At 51.6% G+C, this 25227-nt stretch overlaps 9 protein-coding genes across 9 annotated transcripts; 3 read left to right on the forward strand and 6 right to left on the reverse strand.

Moving 5' to 3' along the window:
- Positions 1-151: 151 nt before the first annotated feature.
- On the forward strand, positions 152-991 carry KVR01_002211 (uncharacterized protein; the record flags this gene model as incomplete). Its single annotated transcript, XM_044784218.1, has 1 exon — positions 152-991. Exon 1 carries the CDS (start codon positions 242-244, stop codon positions 989-991), a length of 750 nt encoding a protein of 249 aa, XP_044647226.1. The 5' UTR covers positions 152-241.
- A 392-nt stretch (positions 992-1383) lies between these two features.
- Positions 1384-3822, forward strand: KVR01_003297 (uncharacterized protein). The gene is made up of 4 exons (XM_044783056.1): positions 1384-1863; positions 1968-2584; positions 2688-3080; positions 3168-3822. The coding sequence occupies exons 1-4, from the start codon at positions 1637-1639 to the stop codon at positions 3704-3706; spliced, it is 1776 nt and encodes a 591-aa protein (XP_044648312.1). The 5' UTR covers positions 1384-1636; the 3' UTR covers positions 3707-3822.
- A 314-nt stretch (positions 3823-4136) lies between these two features.
- Positions 4137-5590, reverse strand: KVR01_003839 (uncharacterized protein). Its single transcript, XM_044794074.1, has 2 exons — positions 5131-5590; positions 4137-5059 (listed from the first exon to the last, which is right to left on the reverse strand). The coding sequence occupies exons 1-2, from the start codon at positions 5433-5435 to the stop codon at positions 4291-4293; spliced, it is 1074 nt and encodes a 357-aa protein (XP_044648854.1). The 5' UTR covers positions 5436-5590; the 3' UTR covers positions 4137-4290.
- A 484-nt stretch (positions 5591-6074) lies between these two features.
- Positions 6075-8135, reverse strand: KVR01_003121 (uncharacterized protein; the record flags this gene model as incomplete). Its single annotated transcript, XM_044789820.1, has 4 exons — positions 6075-6092; positions 6126-6376; positions 6748-7525; positions 7599-8135. The coding sequence occupies 4 exons, from the start codon at positions 8133-8135 to the stop codon at positions 6075-6077; spliced, it is 1584 nt and encodes a 527-aa protein (XP_044648136.1).
- Positions 8136-9456: 1321 nt separating this feature from the next.
- Positions 9457-10790, reverse strand: KVR01_002603 (uncharacterized protein). Its single transcript, XM_044787222.1, has one exon. The coding sequence runs from the start codon at positions 10718-10720 to the stop codon at positions 9590-9592; it is 1131 nt and encodes a 376-aa protein (XP_044647618.1). The 5' UTR covers positions 10721-10790; the 3' UTR covers positions 9457-9589.
- Positions 10791-12774: 1984 nt separating this feature from the next.
- Positions 12775-14482, reverse strand: KVR01_003031 (uncharacterized protein). The gene is made up of 3 exons (XM_044791872.1): positions 13577-14482; positions 13440-13512; positions 12775-13387 (listed from the first exon to the last, which is right to left on the reverse strand). Exons 1-3 carry the CDS (start codon positions 14402-14404, stop codon positions 12897-12899), a joined length of 1392 nt encoding a protein of 463 aa, XP_044648046.1. The 5' UTR covers positions 14405-14482; the 3' UTR covers positions 12775-12896.
- A 506-nt stretch (positions 14483-14988) lies between these two features.
- On the reverse strand, positions 14989-16785 carry KVR01_003763 (uncharacterized protein; the record flags this gene model as incomplete). The annotated part of the gene is made up of 2 exons (XM_044782509.1): positions 14989-15822; positions 15904-16785. The coding sequence occupies 2 exons, from the start codon at positions 16783-16785 to the stop codon at positions 14989-14991; spliced, it is 1716 nt and encodes a 571-aa protein (XP_044648778.1).
- Positions 16786-18999: 2214 nt separating this feature from the next.
- On the reverse strand, positions 19000-21236 carry KVR01_002821 (uncharacterized protein; the record flags this gene model as incomplete). Its single annotated transcript, XM_044783424.1, has 3 exons — positions 19000-20088; positions 20137-20870; positions 20924-21236. 3 exons carry the CDS (start codon positions 21234-21236, stop codon positions 19000-19002), a joined length of 2136 nt encoding a protein of 711 aa, XP_044647836.1.
- Positions 21237-22641: 1405 nt separating this feature from the next.
- On the forward strand, positions 22642-25075 carry KVR01_003487 (uncharacterized protein). The gene is made up of 8 exons (XM_044788778.1): positions 22642-23150; positions 23206-23255; positions 23313-23357; positions 23410-23557; positions 23610-23690; positions 23755-23927; positions 23994-24308; positions 24378-25075. Exons 1-8 carry the CDS (start codon positions 23063-23065, stop codon positions 24768-24770), a joined length of 1293 nt encoding a protein of 430 aa, XP_044648502.1. The 5' UTR covers positions 22642-23062; the 3' UTR covers positions 24771-25075.
- The last annotated feature ends 152 nt before the right edge of the window (positions 25076-25227 follow it).

Here is a 25227-nt window from a genome sequence, read left to right on the forward strand (position 1 = left end):
ATCGCCTCCACGACTCCATCTCAGCGTTGTATTCCAAGACTGTATGCTTGCGCGTCATTACCATCTATACAGCATGTGTTCCTGGTATTTAAGAGATCGTCCCCGAGGGTCTCCATCACGTCAACGTCGATCGTGTGCTCTTCTACTATCTGGTCAAGACCACGACACTGTTGTTTACTTATACTATTTGGAACTGAGAAATCCACCAGTTGACACGACGGTCATTATCTGACACTTCACCATGTCGCAGCCAATCATCCTAACGCCCCGATTGGAGCTAGTTCCTCTTGATCAAAGCCCCGAGCATAGGCAATTCCTTCTCGAACTAGATACCGACCCGGAGGTAATGCGCTACATTGCTTTTGGACGACCATTTGACGAAAAAGAGGCGGAGCTGTGCCGAGAAGCCCTGCTCAAGACCGCGGAGCCGACCGGGTTCGGGACCTGGGTCGCACAACTACGCAACAACCGAAGCAACCAAACCACCACCAACAAGAACAGCCCAAAGGAGTTGGTCGGCTGGTGGGTTCTCAGCCCAAGCGAGACAAACCCAGAAAAGCGCGCCGAGTTCGGCCTGCGGGTCGTACGACAGTTCTGGGGCCAGGGCTTTGCCAAGGAGGGCACGTTGGGCCTGTTGCGGTATGCCTTCGAGTCGATGCCCGGCCTTGGCACAGTCTACGGCGAGACCATGACGGTCAACGAGGGCAGCTGCAAGACAATGGCAAGCTGTGGGATGAGATTTGTGCGCAAATATTTCAACGAGTACAAGGACTTCACGCCGGCACCGGGAATCGAGCACGGCGAGGTCGAGTACGCCATCACCAGGGAAGAGTGGGAAGAGGCTCAGATCCGGGCTGCTGCTCAGGAACACCATGCCACACGGATCCACCAGGCAAAGCTGCAACCGAAGCAACTTGATAGTGGCGAGCACCGGCGCATACCCATGCATGCTAGCATGCCAGCGGTAGCTGTCGGCTCATTCTCGGCTTGAAGGACGAATGGGGCGGAATCGCCCTATACTACGAGTAATTGGGGTGGGGAACGCCCAGGAAATCCCACGCATTTGTACAGTGAACAATTGGCAAATCTTATCAATCTCATCTAATCAGTTCTGCACGCCAAGATGCCATGCCACTAGTGAACGGGGAATCTACGCCAACAAGTTTTCCTCCTCCAGTTGACGGCCATGTCGTCAGGTTGCAAGGCGACACCCCTGGATTGGATCAGCGTCTAGATGCTTGTCCTGAGCTTAGCGATGCCGAAGCGACGCTGAAGCGACACTGAAGCGGAACCTCTTGCATAATTTTTTCTCTCGCTGGTCTTGGCTCGGCCGTTCTTTCGCCCTGCCTTTTGTATTGAATACTCAAGTGCTGAGAGCTGAGCTCTGAGTCTCTGTACTCGTTATGTTCATATTCATCACACCACAATGGGGAAATCGTCGTACCCAGTGCACAGTACAGCATGCCCGTCCTTCCTATCACGGATGGACCTCGCCACGCGTCGTTTCCAATCCTTTCGTTCCCATGTGATGGCCCTCTAATAAAATACCTCGCCTTCTCGTCTATTGCCGTTGTAACTCAAAACTGCGTCCAGATCACGGAAAATCCTGCAATTGGGACGCACCCGCAAAGCTGATATGGCAAGATCACTCGACAAAGGCTTTGGTGGTAATACAGACGTCGGCCAAGCGGTCGAAATGCCTGTTGACAGCCGCAAGGATGGGGACGAGTCATCCCCACCAGCAGTGGCCGTGGATGGCACTGGCCTTAACGAGGTCAGCGACAACGCGCAGATTGGTGTTCAGGAGATGGAGGCAACAACTTTGACCTGGACCAAGCCATCTCTGGCTTGCCTGTTCATTGGGTGAGTACACCTGTCTCGGGGTAGTGATCGGATGATCATGCCCAGAAACCAGATTGGAGAAGACATGGATGCTCTAACAAGAAAGCCGAGCGCTGCAACAACAGCATCTGGTTCATATTCCTCGTCAACGGCTTCCGTCTGTCCATTCTGTCCTCCCTGTCGCCCTACATCACGTCGCAATGGGCGTCTCACTCCCTCCTCGCCGTCATCAGGGTTGTCTCCAGCTCCATGGCGGGGGCCGTCTACATCCCCATGGCCAAGCTCATGGACGTCTGGGGCCGTGCTGAGGGTTATCTCCTGATGGTGGGCTTCACCGAGCTGGGACTAATCCTGACCGCCAACTCCCACGACCTGTACACCTACTGCGCCGCCCAGGTCTTCTATACGGTCGGTTACTCCGGGCTTATCTACGCCGTCGAGATCCTGGCCATCGACGCCTCGGATCTGCGCAACCGGGCCCTCGCGTTCGCCTTCACATCCAGCCCGTACATGATCACGGCCTTTGCTGGGCCCGCTGCTGCTGAGGCCTTCCTTCTCAAGGTCTCGTGGCAGTGGGGATTCGGTGCCTTCGCCATCATCATGCCCTTTGTCACGCTGCCGGTCTACCTGCTGCTCAAGCTCAACCTGAACAAGGCCAAGAAGATGGGCTTGCTCAAGGACCGTGTAAGAAGCGGGCGCACCCTTGCTGAGAATATTGTGCACTGGTTCCACGAATTTGACGGTACGTTTGAGAAGAGGCCTTTTTTTTTTCTTGTGTACCCGCATGCGTCGCGCGACGTTTGCGCCATCTCTCAATTTGGTCGCTAATCACCCACACCTTACAGTTGTCGGCGTCTTCCTTTTCGCAGCCGGCCTCGTCGTTTTCCTCCTTCCCTTTACCATCGCAGCGCTAGCACCAAAAGGCTGGGAGACAGGATACATTATTGCAATGATCGTCGTGGGCCTCTTTTTGATTGCCGCGTTTACCGTATGGGAAATTTGGCTCGCACCTGTTCCGTTCCTCGCGGCCAGGCATCTGCAGAACCGCACGCTTCTCGCCGTCTGTCTCATCAACACGACATACCAGATGGCCTATTACTGCTGGAACAGTTACTTTACCTCATTCTTGCAGGTTGTGAATGGAGTCACTGTGGCACAAGCAGGCTACATCAACAATACCTTTCAGGTTGTGTCGGGCGTAGAGCTCTTTATTGTCGGGTATTTCATCCGACGCACTGGTAAGTTGGCCATCGCCTTCCCATCCCCTACATAGGTGGATGCACACGAAAGGGAACACTTGCATTAACCATCATCACTGGAAACAGGAAAATTCAAGTGGACTTTCTACCCAGCTATTCCCATCTACATCTTCGCCCAAGGCCTTATGATTTACTTCCGCCGCCCTGGTTTCAGCGTCGGCTACCTCATCATGTGCGAAATCTTCATCTCGATGGGTGGTGCCGTCTTCATCCTCGTCTGCCAGATTGGCTGCCTGGCTGCCGTTGAGCACCAGTACGTGGCCCCCACCATCTCCATGGTCTTTGTCTTCGGCACGGTGGGCGGTGCCATCGGTTCCACGATCTCAGGTGCGATCTGGACAAACACCTTCTTACCGGCCTTGATTCGGTTCCTGCCCGAGGCCGAGAAGGCGAACGCCCCCATAATCTACTCGGACCTGGTGACGCAGCTCTCATATCCTGTGGGCTCGGCGGCGCGTATCGCAATCCAGAACGCGTATGGTTACGCACAGACAAGGATGTTGGCTTCGGGCACAGGAATCATGGCATTGTGTTTCATCTGGGTTCTGCTTGTGGAGAACTTGGATGTTAAGAACCGGAGGCAGACTAAGGGAACGGTGCTCTAGTCTGTTCATGTTATGGGTTACTTTATGACAACTTGATGAGTGTGAGGATGGTCGTTGAGATGAGCATGATTCACCTGGCTGCTTGATGACGGAAAAAATCTGGACGGGTGGCGATTGTGTCATAAAATTGATGAGAGCAAGGGAATAAGGGAAAGGAAGGTAATGGCACGTATCTCTGTACATATGAAGTGCAGGTTGCATAATACATTGAGCAGTCGCATAAGCAATGAGTTGATGGTATGTCAAAAATCTGAGAACTGAGGATTAGTAACGGTCGAACATTTGAAGTCTTGATACATCACAGCCTGAAGGCCCCAGGCAGTGGTACGTAGGAGGGTAAAAATAAAGTAGGAGGCCACGCAACAGTTGAAACACAAAGAATCTGTATCGGTGTGTGCAGTACCGTTGAGATTCATTAATTGAGTACTCGTTCAATTTAAAGTCAGTGTGAATTTGGATAGGCTTGCGCCTCGTAGCAACGGCGTTATTAGTGTATCTAATGTCTACAGACTTGCAGCAATCAACATTGAGGTGAATAAACCTGTGCTTCTCAGAATGGCCTCCTTCCATGATCATGTGCCGAATTACAAGTCTCCGGTCAAGAATTCCATGACGCCGTGCTGGAATCCCGGGAGCGCAGCCGAGCCATGATCTTCCCCCAGAAACGACCTTACCTCCAGTGCCCTCAGGTTCGGATGGCCCTCGAACCTCTGTACCAGCCCCTCCACCGCCTTCCGGATGCCTGGAAGCTCAGCACACCGCTGCCTCTTATCGAACCGCGCATCCGTCTCCCCAGGCCGCCGTACCATGTCCTGCGCCTCCTCGCCATAAGTAACGAGCAGCGCCGGCGGTGGGCTGAAGTCGAGCTTTCGGGCGCGGAACGACGCCTCCTGCTCGCTCACAAACTTGCATTTGTTGAACTCGACGTCCGCGCTCGCGGCCAAGTACGTGTCCCACGTTTCCGGGTGGGTGTAGAGCGCGTTGAGCGTGAAGATCCCGCCGTAGCTGTGGCCCAGCAGCGCCTTGCGGCCCCACCGGCCCTCGAGGTGCGGGAAGAGGACGCCCTGCACGTAGTGCTTCATCACGTCCTCCCGGATAAAGTCCAGGAAGTCATCCGCCTCGCCGAACTTGATATCCGTGCGGGGCTTCCCGTTGCGGTCCAGGGGCGCGTCGTACGTGCCGTCGCGCGAGGGCGGCGTCAGGTCTGGCCCGCGCCGGAAGTCGTAAACGGCGCGGGCTGGCGGCATGGGGTAGCCAATGCCCACGACTATGCAACGGGCGTTGTGGGTGTACTCAAGGCGGCGGACTACGTCCACAGTGGTGGAGAAGTAGGCATTTCCATCAGTGAGGTAGCTGTTGATAGTTAGCAATCGGGGCCCACTCCAGAGTGGCAAGTAATTCATGTTTGGAGTGGTTGTGTCTACATTGATGGTATATCCTTGGCAGTGATCTTTTCGTCCTCAGGAGGGGTTCGGTCCTCGTTCCATTTGAGAGGCCATGCCACTTGTACCAGGAAGTCTCCTCTGTGCGTCCGCACAGTGGACTGGCAGGTGTTGGGTGCATGCGCATCCTGCAAGGGCTCGAACACGGGTGGTTTAATTTCCATTTTGGTGTAACGTTTGAGAGTCACAGAAGACGACGAGTACAAAGCTCTCCGTGGCCAGGTGACGCTGGGCCGAGAAGTCCGAATCGGCGGCGAAGGAAATCGACTGACGTGTCGGCAGAGCATGAGAGGATTTAACGCGGCTTGGCAGATGGGTTTTGCACGTGGGCGAGCATTTAATTGTGGGGTCTACGCTTCCGCAACCTGGTCAATCGAACGCGAAAATTCATGGCCTGATTTGTTTTCATGTTGTGGGAATAATTATGAAGACTATGCAGAGCCCGACTCCCTGTTGAAGTGATATACGTTTAGACGATCATGCAAAACAGATTGGGTGCACTGTGTGGTGGGGGTAATTGTGGGTCTTTGACGGTCTCGTGGAGAAAATTTTTATCAGATTGATTGATTAGATGCGACCTTGATCAGATATGAACGCTTGGCCGCTTGGCACCGGAACTTTCCCTGCGACAACGGCGACTGGTGATCCCTCGGAACGCCGAGAGTAGCAGGTTTTGAAGGCAAAGATCTGCGGCATGTGATGCAGACACAAGCAGTGAACTTTCGAATCTTGATCTCAAAGTTTCTTGAAGAAAATGGTGTTCCAGAGTCCGTCACAGAAACTACAATACCGCCCTTCAAGAAAGGAAGATTGAAGTTGATTTAAAATCGATATCCAAATCTACCTAGGTATCGAGGTACATCGAAAAATATGATGAGAGGAGATGTTTGCGGCATTGTTTAGTTGATGTCGGTTGAGGCACCAGGTCACCTTTGGCTCGATTCCTGGGCGTCTGTGACGAGTTCTCGCCCACTTACAGTTGCATTATTGCCACTGGACATCTCGTGAGGGCCTTCGCCCTCGTCTTCATCCTTCAGCCCGAACTCAGTGACGAGCTCCTTGCGCAGAGGGACCTCATGCAGCACGCAGGCGATGGGCACAGAGATCACACAAAAAGCAATCAGGACTTGCCATACCTCCTTAATCCCTGCGGTGTAGACGTCGACGAGCTCTTTCTTTAGCTCTGGTGTTTCATTGAACGCCTTCATGAAGTTGACCGTCGCGTGTTCTATGATTAAAGCATTGGTTAGACGAACGGTGATACATGGTATTTTTGTTTCTAATGCCCACCCATACATATGAAACATATATAGGGCCTTCATATAGTAGTAAACTCTCAAGACCCAGTGTTTTAGAAAGCTAGTGCCGATAATAGTATAGAGAGAATACAATACGTGGTACGTGACCTCAGCCTCGTGCCGTGTAGATAAGGCTAGGAGGTATCGTTCCTAGCGGGACTGCTAATCGTCGACATAAGTAGCCTGAGGGCTAATCTGCCACGGTGCTGAAGTCAAGGCCGGCAAAGCAGTCAAAGGGTGATATAATACGGGCAGCGCGGTGGAGGATGAAAGTTCTGATTTCTATGGGGGATCGACTTACCATAAGCACCACCACGCTGCAGAAGCTCACGGGTGGCAGTGTCACTGATGGTATATAGCATCCTGTCAACGCGAGAGTTGAAAATGGTCGCAGGGGTGGCAGCTCCCCAAATGGAGCCGAAGCTACGGACAAATGCCCAAGACGCCGTCGCCACCGCAACATCCGCTTCTGCCAGTGGGGCTTGGATAGCCGGCAGGGCTGCGGTGTGCGCCAGGCCAGCGCCTACGCCAGCTATGATCTGGAAGATTACCCACTCAGCCGTGGATGAGTGTGCGTCAAGCGTAACGAGGAGGCCGGCGCCGAGCGCGAGCAGGGCATGGCCTGCGATCATCGTCGGCTTGTAGCGACCAGTCTTGGCGATGATGAGGCCACCCGCGATACCAGCGGGCATGAGCGGGATGATGATGGCAAGGAGGTTAACGCCCGACTGCAGAGGGGACGCCTCCAGGAGGACCTGGAAGTAGACCGGGAGGAAGAAGCTGAGCCAGCTCATGGCGATGCCGTGGAGGAAGGACAGCACAAATGACAGCAGAGATGTGGTGTTGCTGTACACACGGAGCGGCATCGTGAGCTCTTTTGCGAAGTACTTCTGGTGGGCATAGAAGACGCACAGGCCCGCGACTCCGATCAGGAGCGGTACCAGAACGTGGAATGAGCTCCATGGGTAGAGGGTGCCGCCCCATGTTAGGCCGATGAGGACAGCGACGACGGACGCCATGAGGAGGAAGTTCCCAGACAGATCAACCCGGCCGAGGCGCGACACAAGGCTCCCCTCCCGCTTGTGATGCATCCGCAGGAAGAGGATCACCATGGCCAGTGCTGCCCCAGTGATGGGCAGGTTGATGTAAAACGCCCAACGCCAGGATATATTGATTGGTCGCGATAACGCCTCCGATTATGGGTCCGATGAAAGTTCCCAGCGCGAAGGTGCCCGTGACGAGGGCCATGTACTTTTGCCTTTCGCGGAGCGGCACAAGGTCGGCTACGATGATATCGACGAAGATGAAGAGCCCTCCGCCACCGAGGCCCTGGATGATCCTTCCGGCGATAAGCATTGCGGTGTCGCTTGCACCACCACACATCCCGCTGCCCAGTGTGAATAGTGCGATGGGGATCAAAAGGGGGTTTCGCCGCCCAAAGATGTCGGAGGCCTGGCCAAAGACAGGCTGGACAGCCGCCGTGCTGAGGAAGTAACCATTGACAACCCAGACGTACAGAGCGCCTGAGTGCAGGCTGTTGACGATTGTGGGGAGCGCCGTGGTCACGATGGACGTGTCCAGGCCGACTAGCAGTACAGAGAAACAGAGCCCTGGGAAGACGGCCCAGAAGCGCCAGCCGTGCTTCGACTTGGTCCCATCTGCGGGCCGGGGTTTGGAAGAGGATTTCATTACTATGGCCCACGGGGTCTCAGATTCTGTAAAGGAACCAGGTCGCATTAGGAGAGATAGTAGTGGGCGGGACTAATTATAATGATTGAGTGATGACGGTCTTCAGGTCAGACTTATATGTTGAAGATTACCTACCATAGGTTAGGTATGGAGACAAAGCGGGTAGAGCCGGAGTTGGTTCGATCGATCACTTCATGTTTTTGCCTCCCCCCTCTCTCTTACTTCGCTTCCCTTTCTCTTTGCTGATTTTCTTCGCTTTCGGGACAGAGTCTGGGGGCACGTCAGTAGCCAGGGCCGCTTAGCCGGAGCGGCGTCATGCGGGTCGCCGCCACGTTCTATTCTACATGATCTTCTGTATCTAAAACCTATTCTCTTCAAAACATTTCTCCTACTTAGATCTGTATTTTAAAATATATCCCTATATAAATGTCTATGAATGCTATGAACCGCCGTACGCAGTGACCTAAGAGGATGGCCATCACCGGGTGAGGACTGCATCCTTCTCGGGCTTTTGCGGGCCGCGTCTGACGAACCCTGGACAACTTATCCCAAAGCTCCGGAATGGACCACCCGGCTGCTTGGATGGGGTGAGCTCCAGGTGGATTTTGCCGGCTGTCCAATCAGGACGGGCTGCTGACCCTGATAGCCTCAAGGCAGCCTGTTGGTTAGGCTGCCACCTTGGCTTGGGATTGCCTTTAACCACCGGACTCGCAGTCTCAGCGAGTGAGCCAGGGGAAACGATGACGTCTCGTCCTGCATGAAACGCCGGTTGTTAGTCGATTCGTATCATGACGAAGACTTTGTCGTTGTTCGGAATGCTGGATGCCGAGACTACCTAAACATGTAGTAATTTCTGTGCACACTCTCCAAGAAGAAGCTGATAACATGATAATCCCACGCGGAAATCTGGTTCCCGCCTTACTAGCAGGTTGGCGTTGGCCAGGTGAAGCCCTGCGCTGAAGCATCTGGACATCATCAAAGGGGACAAATGATGGCTGAGGTGCCCAGTATAAGGACACATATAGATGCTGAAACTTTCCAGGAGTTGTCGAGGACCTAAAGTGGAAGACACTTTCAAAGCACATTGAGACACCAGACAGGGGTCTTTTGTATATCCCGGAAACGTTGATCCTTTGGAAATGTGCGGGTCTCCTTGTCAGATTACGAGCAACAATGCCAGCAACTACGCTGCACTTGGATCATAATGTGGGAAGCCCGAGCCACGACTCACCGTTTGGGGCTGAATAGAGTTACAGTACCTAGGTACTTGTGCGATGTACTTCTAATTGAAATTCATCAATAGCTTACATGATTACTCTCCCCCGCCGTCGACTATCACATCGTCATGAGTATTGATATAAGTAAGTACTTATAGGAGAAGGGGCCGGTAATACTGCTGAGCCCACTAACACACTCCTGCCACCTCCGGAGATCACGCGGTCTTAACCATTCCTTCAATCCAATAAAAATGGTTTCTCATCCGATACGATACTGGATGTAGCGGTACCTTTCTGGGACTGGAACAGCAAGTGACTCTTTTCTTCGGGATTGGCACTCGAAGTGGCGGTATCTTTGCGGAATCTCATGTTCAGACCGTCTGCCAATAGTTGGAGTCTGCCCTTGATCTTGGTAATAGGCGACGTGTGAATTTGGGGCTTTGATACTCGAGAGTGGGGGACACGAAGCGGTGCACCGGTTGAGTGTCTGGCTAACAGGTCCATCGCATGCTTGCTGATCGTATAGTTTGTTGGACTGGATATATTTGTGTAGTACATGCGTTGCAAGTCGTCCATACGCCCTAGTATCGTAGGACGCCGTGATTCCAGCCATTCCCGGTTCAAACAGAGGGTGTTGTGGCCACAGAGGTTGTTGTAAATCTGGCGATCATAGATGAGAGTTTCAGCCAGACGTTCCCAGTCACATTCTTGGATAAGCCGTGCGACGTAGGCACCTGTACCTTTGGCCCCCGCTTGACGTGCAGCTGCTGTAGCACAAAGCCTGTTTTCTGCGTGCGATACAAGAGAGCCCAGGTTCATCTCCTCTAAAGGAAACAAGACGTTCTCTTGGTAGTACTTGTCGTTATCGCTGGTACTACCATCTTTGGGTTGTCTGTGGTGTTGCACATGGCTGGACACATCCGAAAACCAAGGGTCACCGGGTAAAAGGGGCTCAAAAGGGCTGACGGACTGTAACGTGTAGTCCTCATACAACATCCCGACCAAAACGACTTCATAGCGATTGATGTTCACCAGGAGGAGACTGCGATCCGATGGGTCCTTGAAGACCTTGGACCAGTGTTCGTAGATGTCGTTGTGCATACTGTCCAGCTTCTCGACGAGATCAATATCTGCGGACAGCCGAGGCTTCCGTATCTCTTTTGCCATCAGTTCAATTGCGCTGTTCATTTCCTTTTGTAGAAGAGGTGTCAGGCGTTCTTGTTGAAGTTGGATCTTCCAGAGTGCAATGCGGGCCTCCAGAGTTGTGTGATAAAGCTCCTCGGTACTTCCCGAGGACTCGTCACTAGAGTCGGGCACAGAGGACGCGTCGCTCGCGTCAACGAGCTCAGGCTGTTCTGGTTGGCTCATTGCTGTGGGAGGATTGTAGAGATGACAAAAGAAGTGAAACAAGGTACGAGAGTGAGCTCAGATGTATGGCCCAAATAGATATAGAATAGATGGTGAGTCGAAGTGAAGAGGAGAGGGTGTTCAACATTATTTGTACTCCAGGAAAAGGAGGGGAACAGCCTTCCAGTTCTGCCCAAGTGACGTACAAGTACCTAGGTACTTGCGGTGAAGAGCAGGGATTCTGGAGGTCAGCGCGAAGGACGGGAGACGGGCTCACACCAACATGCATCCCTCGGTGTTAAGCAAATTGGCGAACGTAACGCGGGACTGCTATCAGGGCCTCCCAAGAATCTGTGGATCCTCTTGCTTGAAAATGACGCCAGTCACCTATTTCCTGCTTTTTCCAACACCCAACTTGAGGATTCCATTGTGTGTCGCTGGGCGTCATTCACAACATGCCAGCAGGCGGGACCGTAGATGTCGAAGGACTCATACTTACACCTGTCTTTCATGGTCCGGGTCACAGCACTGCCCGCACTATGCGCCTAGGCCAATTAACAACCCCGGGAATCTCAGGAAAATCGGCTTCCATACCCCAACTGGTAGTGCTGGGGCAGCCTGCGAGTTAAAACGGAGGGCCACCAGTACCCAAAATGCAGAGGTCTCTTGATGACTTGGGATTGCCACCTGTACATGCCGTGTCCTCTCTCGGAAAATGCCACCCAACTGAGCCCAAGCCAATCTCTTTCAGCTATTAGTTGACAGCAGGGCAATGCCAAGTAATCATGGCCGATTATTACCCTAGGGTACTCAAGGACACTTGGGTTTGTTCCTCCGCGTTCACTACTTGGCGTAAATCATTCTCTATTACAAGTCTTTACAGGTTCCATTTAAATCAACTTTCTGTCCTTAACCTTCTATAAATCTAGTCTTCTAGGAACACAGACACCTCTCGCTCGAAGCTAGCTCTATCGGAATCATCAACATGCCTCATACACAAAGGGGCTCTGGAAGATGCCCATCCTAGGTTCAAAGATGCCAGTTCCGAGCCCCTTATTGACCCACTAGACTAAACGAACCGACTCACTAGTCAGCTAGAATTCAAGAACCACCCATACTTTCATCACATCACTATTTACACCATGTCCAGCCAAGTTGTCCAAAAGATGCTTGATAAAGACATTGAAAATATTGTGACGCCTTTGGCGGAATTTGTTCGTGCCGGTCTTCTGTCTGAACGGGGCTCGGGACTAGGAAGGTGAGTGGCTTGCGTATGATCGTCTTGAGGACCCTCCATACCCTCAATACCATGACGCTTCCGTTAGTATGAGGTAGGTCTTTAGAGACAACCTACCCAACGAGGATTTCTATCAGAGGTCTTTTCGTGGAAGGTGCTGTGTCACAAAGCTTTCCTGCAGGAACTACCTAGGTACTTATACTTATGGACTCACGTCAAGGGGAGTCTACAGGAAATTGATCCATTTCAGTTCGTGTAGAAGGCTTTTCTATGAGGATGTGTTATTCTCCGGGGATTAGTTAAATGAGATTGTTATATATCAGAGTATCCAGTGATCCTGGGTTTATCTGACAGGAAATTAGTATCGGAAGCTTGGTAGCAAACAATATCCCCAGGCCTCTGGAGGAGAAAGACAGCAATTGATCTTGACAATCGGGCTTCATACGTGCAGTGAGTTCGAAATTCCACCCATCCAGGCTATCATTGGGATCTGTGTATAGAGCACCTATTTAGTGCTTCCTATGTCTATCAGAGACCAGAATACCTACTAGAATAATCACTGGGCGGGCATGGTAGATATCACGTCTTTCTCGCAATACTTAGGTACCTTTTCTAGAGCACTTGTGCGGCATGAGGTTGATGCTCCGTGCCCACGTAATGCATTCTCTCTGCACTATTATTGGCATTGAGCTTTTAAATGCTAGGTCTTGAGTGTTTACCACTCTATGAAGGCGCCACATAGGTTTTATATGTATGGGGACTCACATAGTAGTGGTGGACACTCAAAAGGCCCGGTCCTTGCTAGGAACAACATCATTGCTTATGACATTGATGATTCGTAGAAATGGTGTTTCTTTTGATTTCTTCTCATTCTGTACTCTTAGACTCCAATTTTACATACCCCACATCAGCAGGATCTCAATAATAAGAAATCTTCGGCAGCGGTGTCGCCATCGCTCATCACCAATTCCCATTAATGCGGTCCCTTTCCGGTGCGAAAAGACCATTAGGCAGTTTCTTCCGCTCGGCTGATTTGTACAGCCCGTCAACAGCGATATAGACCACAATGGAGAAGAATGCAACCATGATAGTGCTAACAATGAGCTGGGTCGTTCCGCTCTCGATGACACTGAACAAACTAACCACGAATCCGGCTGGTGTTAGGACAAATGCCAGAACGGTGAGGACGCCTAGTCGTGCATCGGTGCGGGCGGCCACTGTGTTGAATTCGGTGTCCATTAGGTAGACGCATTGTTCCTGCAGCATTTCTACCTCCAGATTCAATGTCTCCTGTTCATTTCCTAGCTGGTACAGCATATCACAAAGGCGGTCAGACGAGGTCTGCCTGGAGTGGTCTGTTTTTTCGTCCACCGTGACGTAGTACTGGACAATCTTCTCCATCGACTTCCGTGCTAGTTCGTGCGTCTTGAACTCGGTTCGGAACTCTGCCACTGAGGTTATGGTCAGCGGGAGACCGGGAGGTGATCAGAGGACCATACTTACATGTAAGTAAGGCCTCCTTGAGTCTTCCCACCCGGGGTATGACTCCATGTCTTCTATCATATGGTCCAGGATCCTGCTAAGTTCAGCGAGTGTTCCATCCTATGCACTTCCCTGGCTGGGGCCTCATAGACGCTTACCATATATTTATTGATCCTCAAGCTCGATGTCGCGATATTAACATGGAATTTGTTGAATAGGCGGTCCATATCCATGAAGAGGAATAAGGGCTGATCGCGCACGCCAGCCCACCGATAGTTGGTCCCCATCGTCGTGTACTGATCAGCCATCTTCTTCCCGTAGTAATTTGGATCAGACGATGCATGACGCGGATGCCGGTATATGATGATCACTGCCATAGGCGGCTTTGGTTTCTCCTCGTGCCGCGGTTTAGCAGTGACAAGAACCTGGCGGCCGACCCAGGCGCCGACCCACGTCGTCTCCGTCATCAAGTGGTCGGCCTGCTTTGAGTTTGGTTCCGGGTTATCATGGAAGAGGCCAGTCCCGCCCCGGTACTTGAGAACCCAGGCAGCATTGCCGCGGGCGTTACCGCGCTCGCCTGGGACGTATGGCTGGCGGACCTGTCCGTTGAAGACCGAATCAATGATGTGCGTGGGGAGGCGGTTAGCTGTAATCCGGGCGAGCTGATCGCGGAGACCTGTGGGCAGGTTGCCAGTGCCGTGACAGGCAGTCTCGGGCCGGGTCGCTTCGACAACGATGGTGGCCAAGTTCTCCGGCCAGCGGCGACGGTTCGCCTCCACGTACGGCTCGAACTCATCCATAGTGGTCTCATTATTGTAGAACCGGAACTCGCAGCTTTGCCCATGAACATCGAACGGTTTTTTCGTGAGCACCGTCACGCCAACAGGCTGCTCCGGTTGTGCGACTGTGGGGCTTGGCCGACAGTGACGCCGTGGCCGTCTTCTCTCCGTGCCCCTCCTGACGATGCTTGAACAATCGAGAGGCATTGGTGGACAAATCTCAAGCAAAAAAGTATTCAATTCACAGCCTCACTACACATCAGTGCGGGGCACCTTCAGCCTCTGTCGTTATCGTGCGTACACCCATGCAGCTCGTTGTAACTGTCAGACGTTCGACATATTGCGACCCACAGCGCTTACTACCTTGCCTGCCGCATCTCTTGTTGGTTTCGACGAGGGTGTGCTGCCCACTACTTGGTGTTACCGTAGGAGCTAGGCGTATTAAGATGTACATAAGACTACCTACTGAGCCGCGATGACTAGTAGATGTCTCCAGCTTCATTCCAAGGTTTAGAACGAAGCGCTTTGACAACATCAAGCGCTTGCCCTTTCATGGGCATCCCACTATGCCAGCATATCGCAGATTTTTGAGCCAGAAAGGTGAATCAGACACTTTAGAATTTGTACTGGCTGTTAAAAACTATCAATCCATTGAGGCCACCTGGGCAGTTTCTGTACCTACCCAACACGTACCACCGTCTCCTGCTCACTCCTGTAACTATATGAAGTTTCTGAACTGTCTTTAGTCATGACTACTGCGTGGGCTGGCTTGCCTCACTAGTCTACATCTTCTAGAATTGACCGGGTTGTTCCTTGGCTTGGTACCTCCACCAGAATCTGCAGACCTCCCCGCGTTTATTGCGGTGAAACAAGAGAATCGTGGTGTGATTTTGAACCTCAGTGTCATGTTCTTGAAAATCCCACATTCCTTTCTGAAGCCACTCGTACCTTGTCAGAGGCATGAAGCTGTAGGCATCTGTCCCGTATCGCTTCAGATCAAAGCGGGAGCCGGCGCATGAGTTTATAGTCATTGCCAAGTGGGCTGTTTCGGGGTCCAAGGATATATCCACACATAGGTTGAAACACTCGTATTTTCCAACGTAGTCGCCGAGGTCTGATTCTGGATGCGATATGCTCCGACCATCATGCCACTTGATCAAAATTTCGTCGAACGATTCCTTCCAGAGAGCGGCTTCTTTGTTCGCCAGGGGAATGATGTCGACTTGTGGTTTGGTTTCGAACAGCGCCTGCGCCAGTATCTTGCTAGCCCAATCTGCCGAATCTCCGAGGTCCAGTCCGTTCGCGAGGGCAACTATGGCCGTTTTGGTGCCAGGGCATATCGTAAAAGAGGAAGTGAAACCATTGTTGAACCCCTTATACAAGACTACACTACTAGCCTTCACACTATCCTTGGAAATTAGTGAGTCATAACCAATGGAATTGTCTCTGAAAAAACCGAAAATGTCAGGTCCGACGCTCCAAAGCTTTTGATTCATCCCGTGCGTATGGAAACCTAAAGATGGGAAGTTTAGCACTCGGCCGCCAATGCCGTGTGACATCACGTTGTCTTTATCTACTTGCGGCCAGATAGTTGCGATCTGCCGGAGAGGATTCGGAGGTTCTCTCTGATCGTGATTTTCGGATTCCTCGACCTCAAAACTATAAGCCGAGAATGCGGTTTCGGCGAGCTTGAGCATGTCCTTTACCGAGCTTCTGACGCCGAGCGCGCTTAGAACAGGGGTGTGAGCGTCATCAGTCAGGGCGTCAGTTGCAATTTCCGAAAACGTGTCGTCCCCGAGCTTCGCATACCCCACCGCAACGTTTCTATGAGATCCCATGTGGATCCGTTTGACAATTGTATCCTTCATTCCAAGTGGATCAAGTATTCGTGTCGTAATGAATTCAGAATAGCGTTGTCCCGATGCATTCTGAACCGCGAGAGCAACCAGGGCCATGGCATACTGATTGTAACGGAAGTCCCTGTCTCGAAAGGCATCGTTGGATTCTCCGTCTGCTGTCGAATCCTGATTCTTCGCGAGTTTCCTTCTCTTAGCTCTTCCGTTTTGGTCGTTGTCTATCGCGGCATCTTTCCCGGCTTTGTCGTGCGTTGGCGCATGGTTGATCAGTTGCACAAACCCGTCCTCATCTACCAAAAGGTGACCTCTGATACCTTGAATGAGTGAGTCCTGACTTCCTAAGCCGGTTGTGTGGCACATTGCTTGTCGAATAGTCGCCCCTTCGGAAATGCGCTTGTCATCCACAACATCGAATTCGGGGACGTGTTTCCTGATCGGGTCGTCCCACGACATTTTTCCCTCGTCAACGAGTATGCCCACAGCATATGCGATGAGGGTCTCGGAACATTGTGCGATCAGGTATGCGGTGCTCGACATTGCAGGAAGCGGCTCCACTTGGCCGTTCTCCATATTCTTGAGCTCCCGTGAGCCAAAGCTTCTGGTGAACATTTCGCCATTATGAAGCACGCCCACCGATATCGAGGGCACGCGGCAGATCTCCAGTAGCTCAGAGACGCGGTCGGACGCCGTTTGCAAACGGCTGCGTAGATCCTGAGGTGCAGGATCGGCCATGGCGTGAGAGCGAGGACCTTTCTTCTGATGTTCCCAGGGTTGGCAGAAGTTGCGGGCTACCAAACGATGATGTATGAATCTGTGGGTGGTATGGGAAGAATATCGTTGGTGGTGGTTCTGATGACTGTCGCTTGTGTTTGTGTTGTGGTGTCGGTTCATGCGTTCTCTTGGGTAAGTTCAAGTACACCTGGGCAGCTTCTACGTTTGGGGCCACAACATGACAACACTGGTGGACGAGGAAGGTACAATGGTCAAATGGGCTAACGTCACTCAACACCGCGGATCATTCAATGCAAAATCCACTTGGTACGTCAGAGGCCTGAAATCATCCCAGGTAGATGGAAACCGTCATTGTCCCCATACAATCTACTGCAGTCACTGCCAGTGCTTTGCCATCAGGAGTTATCCTTACGTGGTTCACAATTATCAAGGTCGTGTGGCGTCTTGGCCCATCTTCATGCTTGTGGAGCCCTGTGCTCCCCGGGGCCCACGGTAGATCGATGTGAATGTATTTGAAACAGTAGAAGGAGCTGTCTGGTATTGTCTTAATACAGATCTATCTACGAATGCCGCTCTCACACATGAGAATTGCTCGAAAGGTATGTACGGATCAAGAAGCATAAAATTATCCGAGCCAGCTAGCCGCCCAGCTGCCCAGGTGCTAATCCAACTGCAACGCCTCTACACTACACTTACTAATTAATTGAAATTTATTTCGGTAGTCTCAAGGTCACGTATGCAGACAGGTTGGTGCGAGTGGGTTTTGTATTCGTGTAGGTTGAAGGTTTGCTTACACCTCGACGCCCGTCTGTTCATGGTTGATTGCACCTTCCATTCGCCGGCCAATTCGCCAGACCACCTGAGGAAGACCAAATCCAGAGACATCAATGAAATGCGAAATTCTTTACAATACTATGATAACAAAAATGATCCAACATTCTCATATTTAATGAAGGACACATATAATAGCGCATTTCAACAACATCGTGTCACCCTGCCTAGCAATGCGCGTTGATTCGTTCGAAAATTTTGATGCGAAGAGTACCTAGGTATGTATCCTTCTTGATAGCGCCAAGACGGGTGACCCCAAGTCCACGCTTCTCGTCGCTGGGGCCGGGGCCGAGGGCCATGACATCGAGGCTCTCCTCAAGGCGCCACGGGTGGGCTAGTCCTAGAGGACTTACCGCCTGTGATTACAAATATCAAGCGGCTCGATGACAAGATCATACGCCAGCCCCATGACATGTTTGGGGAGCAGCCGGTGAAGGGGACGCGCGCATACCGGTACTACGTGCGCAACATCTATCACAGCTACCCGGACGTGCAGTGTGGAGATCATGAAGCGCATTGCTGAGGCCATGACACCGGGCTACTCCAAGCTCCTGATCTTCGAATGGAGCTTGCCGGTGAAGGGTGTTTCTCCCTATCCAGCTCTGCTGGACATCAACATGATCTCCTCACCAGGGCTAGGTAGGTATTGAACGGGCGCTAAAGAACAAAGAACGATTGGAGAGACCTGTTACAAACCGCAGTGCTGAAATTGAGAAAGATCCATCGGGTTAGCCGTGATGATGAAGGTATTCTTCAGGCGGAACATGCCTGAATGATATAGGATGGGGTCTGCAGTGCAACTGAGTATTAAACGAATGTCGCCGCCTGTGACGCATTTGTCAGTGCTGGTTTCCCTCGGTCCTACCTGAGCTATGGAGAGATTGACTGAACCCATTTCTTCTTTTGTAATTTAGCTTTCCCACTCTTGAATCAATCATCCTTCGACATTGTTTTCAACTGTGATTTCGAAGTTCGAGGCTCTTTCACGCCTATCATATACGAGGCAGCACTCACGCCCTGTAGTTTCTCTCCGGAAGTCTACTAGTCATGTACATCCTCAATACTATTGTCATTTTACCATATCCTTATTAACATCCTCCACCCTGGTCACCCGTAGCTTTTTCCTCTTTCTCTCGAAGATGTAGGTGCTTGGTACAGGCCATTGAATGCTTTCATCCTTATCTGGTGTCATTTTCGATCCGTTTCATACAGTGATAAAAGCTCAGAGTGCCAGAAGAATACCGAGAAAGGCATTATGAAAACATAGTCATGGCTGTGTAGTTACAAATAATACATGCAAGGGTCCCGCTGCAAGTCTGGCGTTACATCACAGCCTACGCGAAATTCGTTTTAGTAACAGGTCCTAAGATGTGTCTGTTCTGTTTATACTATTTCAACCTTCTGTAACCCGTGTGTATGAGGTGAAAAGAAAGCCTTCTCTTTGCTGAAATCGAGTGACCCGGTTGTTCGAAGTATCGGATCGTTCGCAAAGTCCTCCTTTGTAAGATCCTGCCGCAGATCAGCACCTAGGAACCCAACTCTCTGATATATTCCTTCAACCTCGGTTCTTTCTAAAAGAATTGAGTAAAATTCGAAGCGCAATTCTGTTTCAGAACGGCTGAGGATACGAGCACTGATAGGAACACAAAACACGCTCCAGGGGACTGATGGTCGGGAATCCTCGTCATCTAATTGTATGTGCAGGCACGTTAGCTCCCCATTGACCAGAATGGCTTCACCTCCCTCATTTCTTCCATTGCGGGCCCCGTGACGGTCAGGAAAGAGCCTTTGAACTTCAAGCTCAATGAGACGGCACCACAAAGTCAAGGATCCTGAAGTCACTTGACCCATTGGATCATCCGTCAATAATTCCACGTCGACATCCAGGACTTTTGCTAGGGGATAAAATGCCTCTTTTGTCTGTTTCAAGGTTGGATGGTCATTGAGAAATTTGGAAAATTGGATATTTCCATCGACGCTTGCCCAAGACCACGATGGTGCGCGATATGCTGATGCTCGCTGGCTACTGTTTGAGCCAGTCCAAGCAATCTGTCTGATGAGATCGGTCTCCCAGTGACCAGCAAGGTAGCGGCAATTCATGAAAGGTTGAAGCTCATGGGCAATAGCCGAGATGGCCACCAACTTGTCGGATGGATTTGTCAGGTTACTAACAGACTCCAATGTTCCATCCGCTGATATGTGGTGATGATCAAGCCTAGTGTACGCTGAGACTGCATTGGCCCAAACACTGAATGCCCTCTTCACCAAGGGGCTAATTCCGGTGTCGGCTAGAGCATCTTCCTCCTCGAGATTCATATTGGAGAGACTGAATGGATTTAAAGCCTTTTCGTTTATATTCGCCCAGGCCTCGTTTGGAAAGCCATAAGGGTATGATTCTGAGGCTTGCATCTCGTCGCATTCCCAGTACATTTGTGCCTTGGTGAAGTTGAGTACGCGTGGGGAGAGCAAACGCTGTGGTTTGATTAGCTGATGAGTGTGACTGGCAGTCTGACTTCCTACCTCCTGTAATACCCAGCCTCGAGCATTTAGCGGCGACTGCCTAATGTCAAAAAACCAGGTTTGCTGGTTGCAGAGATCATACAATCCATGCAGAGAACCTTTGCCGTTTTCCACAGCGGGAATCACAATAGTTCCAGCAAGTTTTAGCTGATTTTCCTCAGTATCAAAAGACAACCGCAACGGGAGATCCATATCAACGTCTCTTCCAAAGAAGCAACCCTCGGTATCGTCGATTGCAGAAGTAGCTGCAATGTTGCAATAAGATCGTTTGTATATGTTGCTCATCTGGGGACACTGGTGTTTCCAGTCATCTATCGAATCCTGAATAATGCAAAGTGAATCTATCCAGATATATGGGATCTGTAGTTGCCGGCTCGTCTCTATTGCGTCCATGAATGTCTTCCACTTCGCTAGCGACGGCAGTTGCTCATACCAGTCCTCAATGTTTGACTGGGTTAAGACAAGTTTGTCTTTGACCTGGCCCCAACGATGAGACAAGGTTGTGTAGGAAGTGTTAGATGGGATGTCAGCGCCACGGACGAGCCTAAGGCGCGAATTCTCATCGTCGATGTAGATAAGACGCTCTGGGACCCAAGTAGAATTCGAGGCAACCCCTGGGCGTTTACATCTGGAATGGTGCTTGTGACAGTCGCTGATCCAGTGACGAGCAAGAGCCATGCTTTGAGGCGAGCCAACGGTATTGGTGGGCGCATAGCTCGGAAACGTCAGACGGTCTGGAACCTCATTAGAAAAAGCTCGAGGAACTATTATAATTCCCACTACCAACCCTCTTCAGTCTCGATGGGACGTAACCAGAATCTTCCCCAGAGCCCAACGCAATCTTCAAAATCGGCCGTAATGGTGAGCGATATGACTCCGATTCCTGGCTCATCATCTTCAGATAGTGTCCTCGCAATCAAGCTCGTGGAAGCGTCAAGCTCAGTAGCTCCTGTAAGTAGTAGGAATCGCCGGCAAAGAAGACACTTCTGCTCCACAGCCTTTTCCCAATCACGGAGTGAGGCATGATGTGGGAATGTACCACCGCCACCTGGACTTTTCTGGATCTCGCTCAACACGGAGTGGCAAGGCTGGCACAACATGGTGTTGATTATCAGCAATTGAGACCGTTGTGTTAAAGCAGTACAGAAAATGAAACAGTACTGAGTTTTGATAGTGGACTGGGAACCCTGGGGATTTTGGGCAAGAAAAGGGGGAAACAACATTGAATGCGGGGTTGGGGTCTCTCGAGGTATTAGTTTAACACAGTGTCTGATGCGGGGCAGCTTTCACTACATCTGACTGTATCTTACTTCTTTGTAGTAATTTCGATCATTTAACCCGACTAGGAAATCCTTGCAATTTGCGTCCTAGGCAAACACCGTGGAGCTCGTGTAACAGTGTCATGGCCTGCAGCGAGAGCAGCGAATCTGGCCACGACTGTGACACTCAACATATAACGATCGAGTCCGCCATAACAGGTGATTATCAAGAAGTTCTGTGGCGGCAATTCTGTAAGAACAGCATCCTCATACCTCTATTAACTAAAGGCTATAGCTTGGCTTGATCTGGGTGAAAAGAAATGTGCTCGTGTTTCGCAATTAGGAGGTTTCAACGAAGGCACACCACCTGGGCAGATGGACTGTGATAGCACCCGGGTAGGCTGGTCTTCCTTCAATACCTGCAAATGTCTTATACCAGAAAATGCTAAGAATGTGGTTTTAATATTTCAATTCCATTACTATGTGATGATTCTATAAAAAGACTTTCGATTTCCACATTCATCTATCCAAAAAGTCGTCACCAGCACTGGCCGAATCGATACCAGTTGACAGGTTGCTTACATGCACCCATTCAATTCACCACCTGATATTGTAAGCAGTCTTTGCTGAACCAACCTTAATATACTATTTTTGGCGTATCGGCTACAGGGCTGAATGAGACAAGTTCCTTTATTCAGGCTGGTATCACCCACCTGCGAATCTACAATCTAGTCAGAGTGACAGTTGTATCGAGTCCTACACCTTCTATTGTTCTTGAATGCTTCAATGTATTATCACGCCATCGTTTGTTGTCGGGGGCCTTGATGGCAGTTTGTCTTCGTCGACAGGCTTTGTGATTCACTGCCTCGCGGGTACTTTCACATCGGGCCTGCTGGCCCGCTTTATCGGGCGGGAGGCAGCTTTGGCGCATGAGATATGACGGGCGGAACGGGAGCGCTCGAGTGGGCAACATCATCTCGTACACCTGGGCATGGGAAGCACAAGATCTACTGTGGGCTGTGTGGTAGCACTTCCGAGCATTTTCGTTGGCAGGGTGCCCATTGGGTTGTTGGGGTCGGGAGTCACCCGCAGACCTGCACTTTGCCGGGTGTAAACCGTGTGTGCGACGTTCCGATCTGCGTATTCTCTGCCAAGCTCACCCCGGCGTCGTCCGTGCAGAGCATCCTCCCTTGCAGGTTGCAGCCCGAGGAGACCAATTCTCCGACCGAACAGCTGACGGGCAGACGGGCCTGCGGACTAGCCTCCTGGGCACGCCCGGCTTGTCCTGCTCTTGCATGAGACAGTCTGGGTAGGCCTGGTTAAGAGGGAGCTCCCCTGTCATGCCAGCACATGCAGCTTGTCTTATACCCTTCGAATCATCCCTGTGCAACTCCACGACACCATCCAAACAAGACTGAAGACGATTGGCAGGGTGCGTCTCATGTCCTGTTTCGATTCCCCACGGATCGGTTGCAGATTCCTTCTGGGTTTCCAGTCATACAGCACGTCTGTCCGGACAAATTTTGGAAAACCCCTTTATCTTCGTCCTCTCAAATTATCATAGAAAACTACAGCATCCAAGTGGAGATTCGACCGTGATCTGTCGCCCTCACATACAGCGTTTGCCCCAACAGCTGTGCCTGTTTCTATCCTGTTCTTCTGCCAACATGGCGTTAGCTGGCGGCCTAAGCCCAAAGACGCGACTTATCATCACAATATCCATCTCGTTTGCCTTTTTCTTGGCCGAGATCACTGGTTCGTCGGCATAATATGCCAAGATGCAATGCCGAAAGACTGACTTAATCCACAGTGGCATTCAAGACCCGCTCCCTCGCGCTTCTCGCCGATGCCTTCCACTATGTAAGACCGCTGGCTCCGCATCTCACCACTTGTGCGCGGGTAGCTGATTTTCCCTAGATGAACGATCTGATCGGCTTCATTGTCGCCCTCACAGCTGTCATCGTGAGTCCCGGAACTCAGCTGGGCCGTCCGCTTCAGCTCATCGTGTGCCCAGATATCAGAGCGGTCGCGCTCGCCCGCTGAGCTGTCATTTGGCTGGCAGAGGGCCCGCCTGTTGGGCGCCTTCTTCAATGGCGTGTTCCTCCTGGCTTTGGGAATCAGCATCTTCTTGCAGTCCATCGAGAGGTTCATCTCCATCGAGCGTGAGTCGATCTGGCCAATCGAAGCGCTGCCCTCATCTGACACATTCTGCAGGCATCGAGGATCCGAGACTTGTAATGATCGTGGGCTGCGTCGGCTTAGGTTTGAACATCATCAGCGCAGCATTTGTACATGGTCAGAATCCCCGAGCAATCGCACCATGACACCCGACAAGGAGACACGCTGACGATCTCTGTAGAACACCACGGGCACGATCACTCCCATGGCCACGATCACAGCCACGAACACGGTGAAGCCCACAGTCACGATCACGGCCACGGTCATGAGCACGCACATGACCACGGCGAGGCGGCCGTGGTGAACCTTGAGCCTGTCAGGGACAGCAGTTCAAGCAAGGCGAATGTCTCAAACGTACGTGTCACGGAGTCCCACATGCTTACACGTCAACGAAAAGTCTCAGAACTGACCGTTCCACAGCGTGTTCGAACCCACGCGGAGCACCGTCACAACGTGGCTCAGATGAAGAAGCCCGGGCGCGACCTCGGCATGCTAGGTGTCCTCATCCACGTCATCGGCGATGCCATCAACAACATCGGCGTCATCATCGCCGCCGTAGTCATCTGGCAGACACACTCTGAGGCCCGGTTCTATGCCGACCCGGCTGCGAGCATGTTCATCGCCATAATGATCTTTATCAGCTCCATCCCGCTGACCAAGAATTCGGGTGCCATTCTCCTCGAGAGCGCGCCCCGTGGTGTTGAAATCGACGATGTGAAACATGATCTTGAACAGGTGCGTGCGTCAGCTTTTCAAACAGGCGTGCCGGACCCAGCCGGTTGACTATATGCTGATACTTCTCAGATCCCCGGCATCGAGTCAGTCCACGAGCTGCATATCTGGCGCCTCGACCAGCAAAAGGCCATCGCGTCGGCCCACGTCGTCGTCTCGGACCAGTCCATGTCCAACTTCATCGAGAAGGCCCGCACCGTCAACGAGTGCCTGCACGCCTACGGCATCCACTCGTCCACCCTGCAGCCCGAGACTGCCGAGGAGCTGGCACAGGCCCCACAGGATGACTCCGCAGCCGATGCTACTGCTGATACTGTCATAACCGCTGCTGCTGATTCCTCTGGTAGCGTCTCCGAGGGAGTGAGCTCTGCTCTTAGAAGGAGGAGGCTCGACCCGGCAGCCTGCCAGATCATCTGCAGCAACCTGTGCCACAACCTGATGTGCTGCACCAAGATTGAGACCTGAGACCTGCTCAGGCGTGGACCCGAGCTTTGGGCGCGCTGGCCGGGCCTTGGACGATCTTGTTATTAGGCAACCTCTTTTCCTAAGGCGAGAGTGCAAGAATATGACCAATATAGCACTGAATGTGTAAAATGGGAACGGGTTATGGGTAGGTAGCTAAGATTTGCGAAACTGGAGGGGATCCGAATTCCTAACACATGAGCATGGAAAAGCCTAGAAGAAATCCTGCACGTGCAAACAGTCACATAGATTTCGTCTTTCATACCTAGCGACTGAACCACAACATGAATGACAATGTGTTTGAATTTGCGGTGACTATATCCTCCACTTGGCTGACCAAGACTGGTTTTGAGGGCCAGCCTTTATCAAAGAGTCATATCATGATCCTAGGCGCTGCTTATTATCCAGTATATAATTTTGACCGATTCACAGCCATTTTCCTAAGCCCCCTTTCCCATTC

This window comes from Diaporthe batatas, assembly GCF_019321695.1.
Source record: "Diaporthe batatas strain CRI 302-4 chromosome Unknown Contig00003, whole genome shotgun sequence".
Taxonomy (NCBI): domain Eukaryota; kingdom Fungi; phylum Ascomycota; class Sordariomycetes; order Diaporthales; family Diaporthaceae; genus Diaporthe; species Diaporthe batatas.

Bases quoted from the DNA above. Each gene is read 5' to 3' on its own strand.
- KVR01_003297 (XM_044783056.1), top strand. From the start codon at position 1,637: ATGGCAAGATCACTCGACAAAGGCTTTGGTGGTAATACAGACGTCGGC. The intron at 1,864-1,967 runs GTGAGTACACCT...CTGCAACAACAG, and splicing joins CTGGCTTGCCTGTTCATTGG to CATCTGGTTCATATTCCTCG. The intron at 2,585-2,687 runs GTACGTTTGAGA...CACACCTTACAG, and splicing joins CTGGTTCCACGAATTTGACG to TTGTCGGCGTCTTCCTTTTC.
- KVR01_003839 (XM_044794074.1), bottom strand. From the start codon at position 5,435: ATGCTCTGCCGACACGTCAGTCGATTTCCTTCGCCGCCGATTCGGACT. The intron at 5,060-5,130 runs GTAGACACAACC...AACTATCAACAG, and splicing joins GCCAAGGATATACCATCAAT to CTACCTCACTGATGGAAATG.
- KVR01_002603 (XM_044787222.1), bottom strand. From the start codon at position 10,720: ATGAGCCAACCAGAACAGCCTGAGCTCGTTGACGCGAGCGACGCGTCC.
- KVR01_003031 (XM_044791872.1), bottom strand. From the start codon at position 14,404: ATGCCTCTCGATTGTTCAAGCATCGTCAGGAGGGGCACGGAGAGAAGA. The intron at 13,513-13,576 runs GTAAGCGTCTAT...TGAACTTAGCAG, and splicing joins TGAGGATCAATAAATATATG to GATCCTGGACCATATGATAG. The intron at 13,388-13,439 runs GTAAGTATGGTC...CCATAACCTCAG, and splicing joins CAAGGAGGCCTTACTTACAT to TGGCAGAGTTCCGAACCGAG.
- KVR01_003487 (XM_044788778.1), top strand. From the start codon at position 23,063: ATGGCGTTAGCTGGCGGCCTAAGCCCAAAGACGCGACTTATCATCACA. The intron at 23,151-23,205 runs GTTCGTCGGCAT...CTTAATCCACAG, and splicing joins TTTCTTGGCCGAGATCACTG to TGGCATTCAAGACCCGCTCC. The intron at 23,558-23,609 runs GTGAGTCGATCT...CACATTCTGCAG, and splicing joins GAGGTTCATCTCCATCGAGC to GCATCGAGGATCCGAGACTT.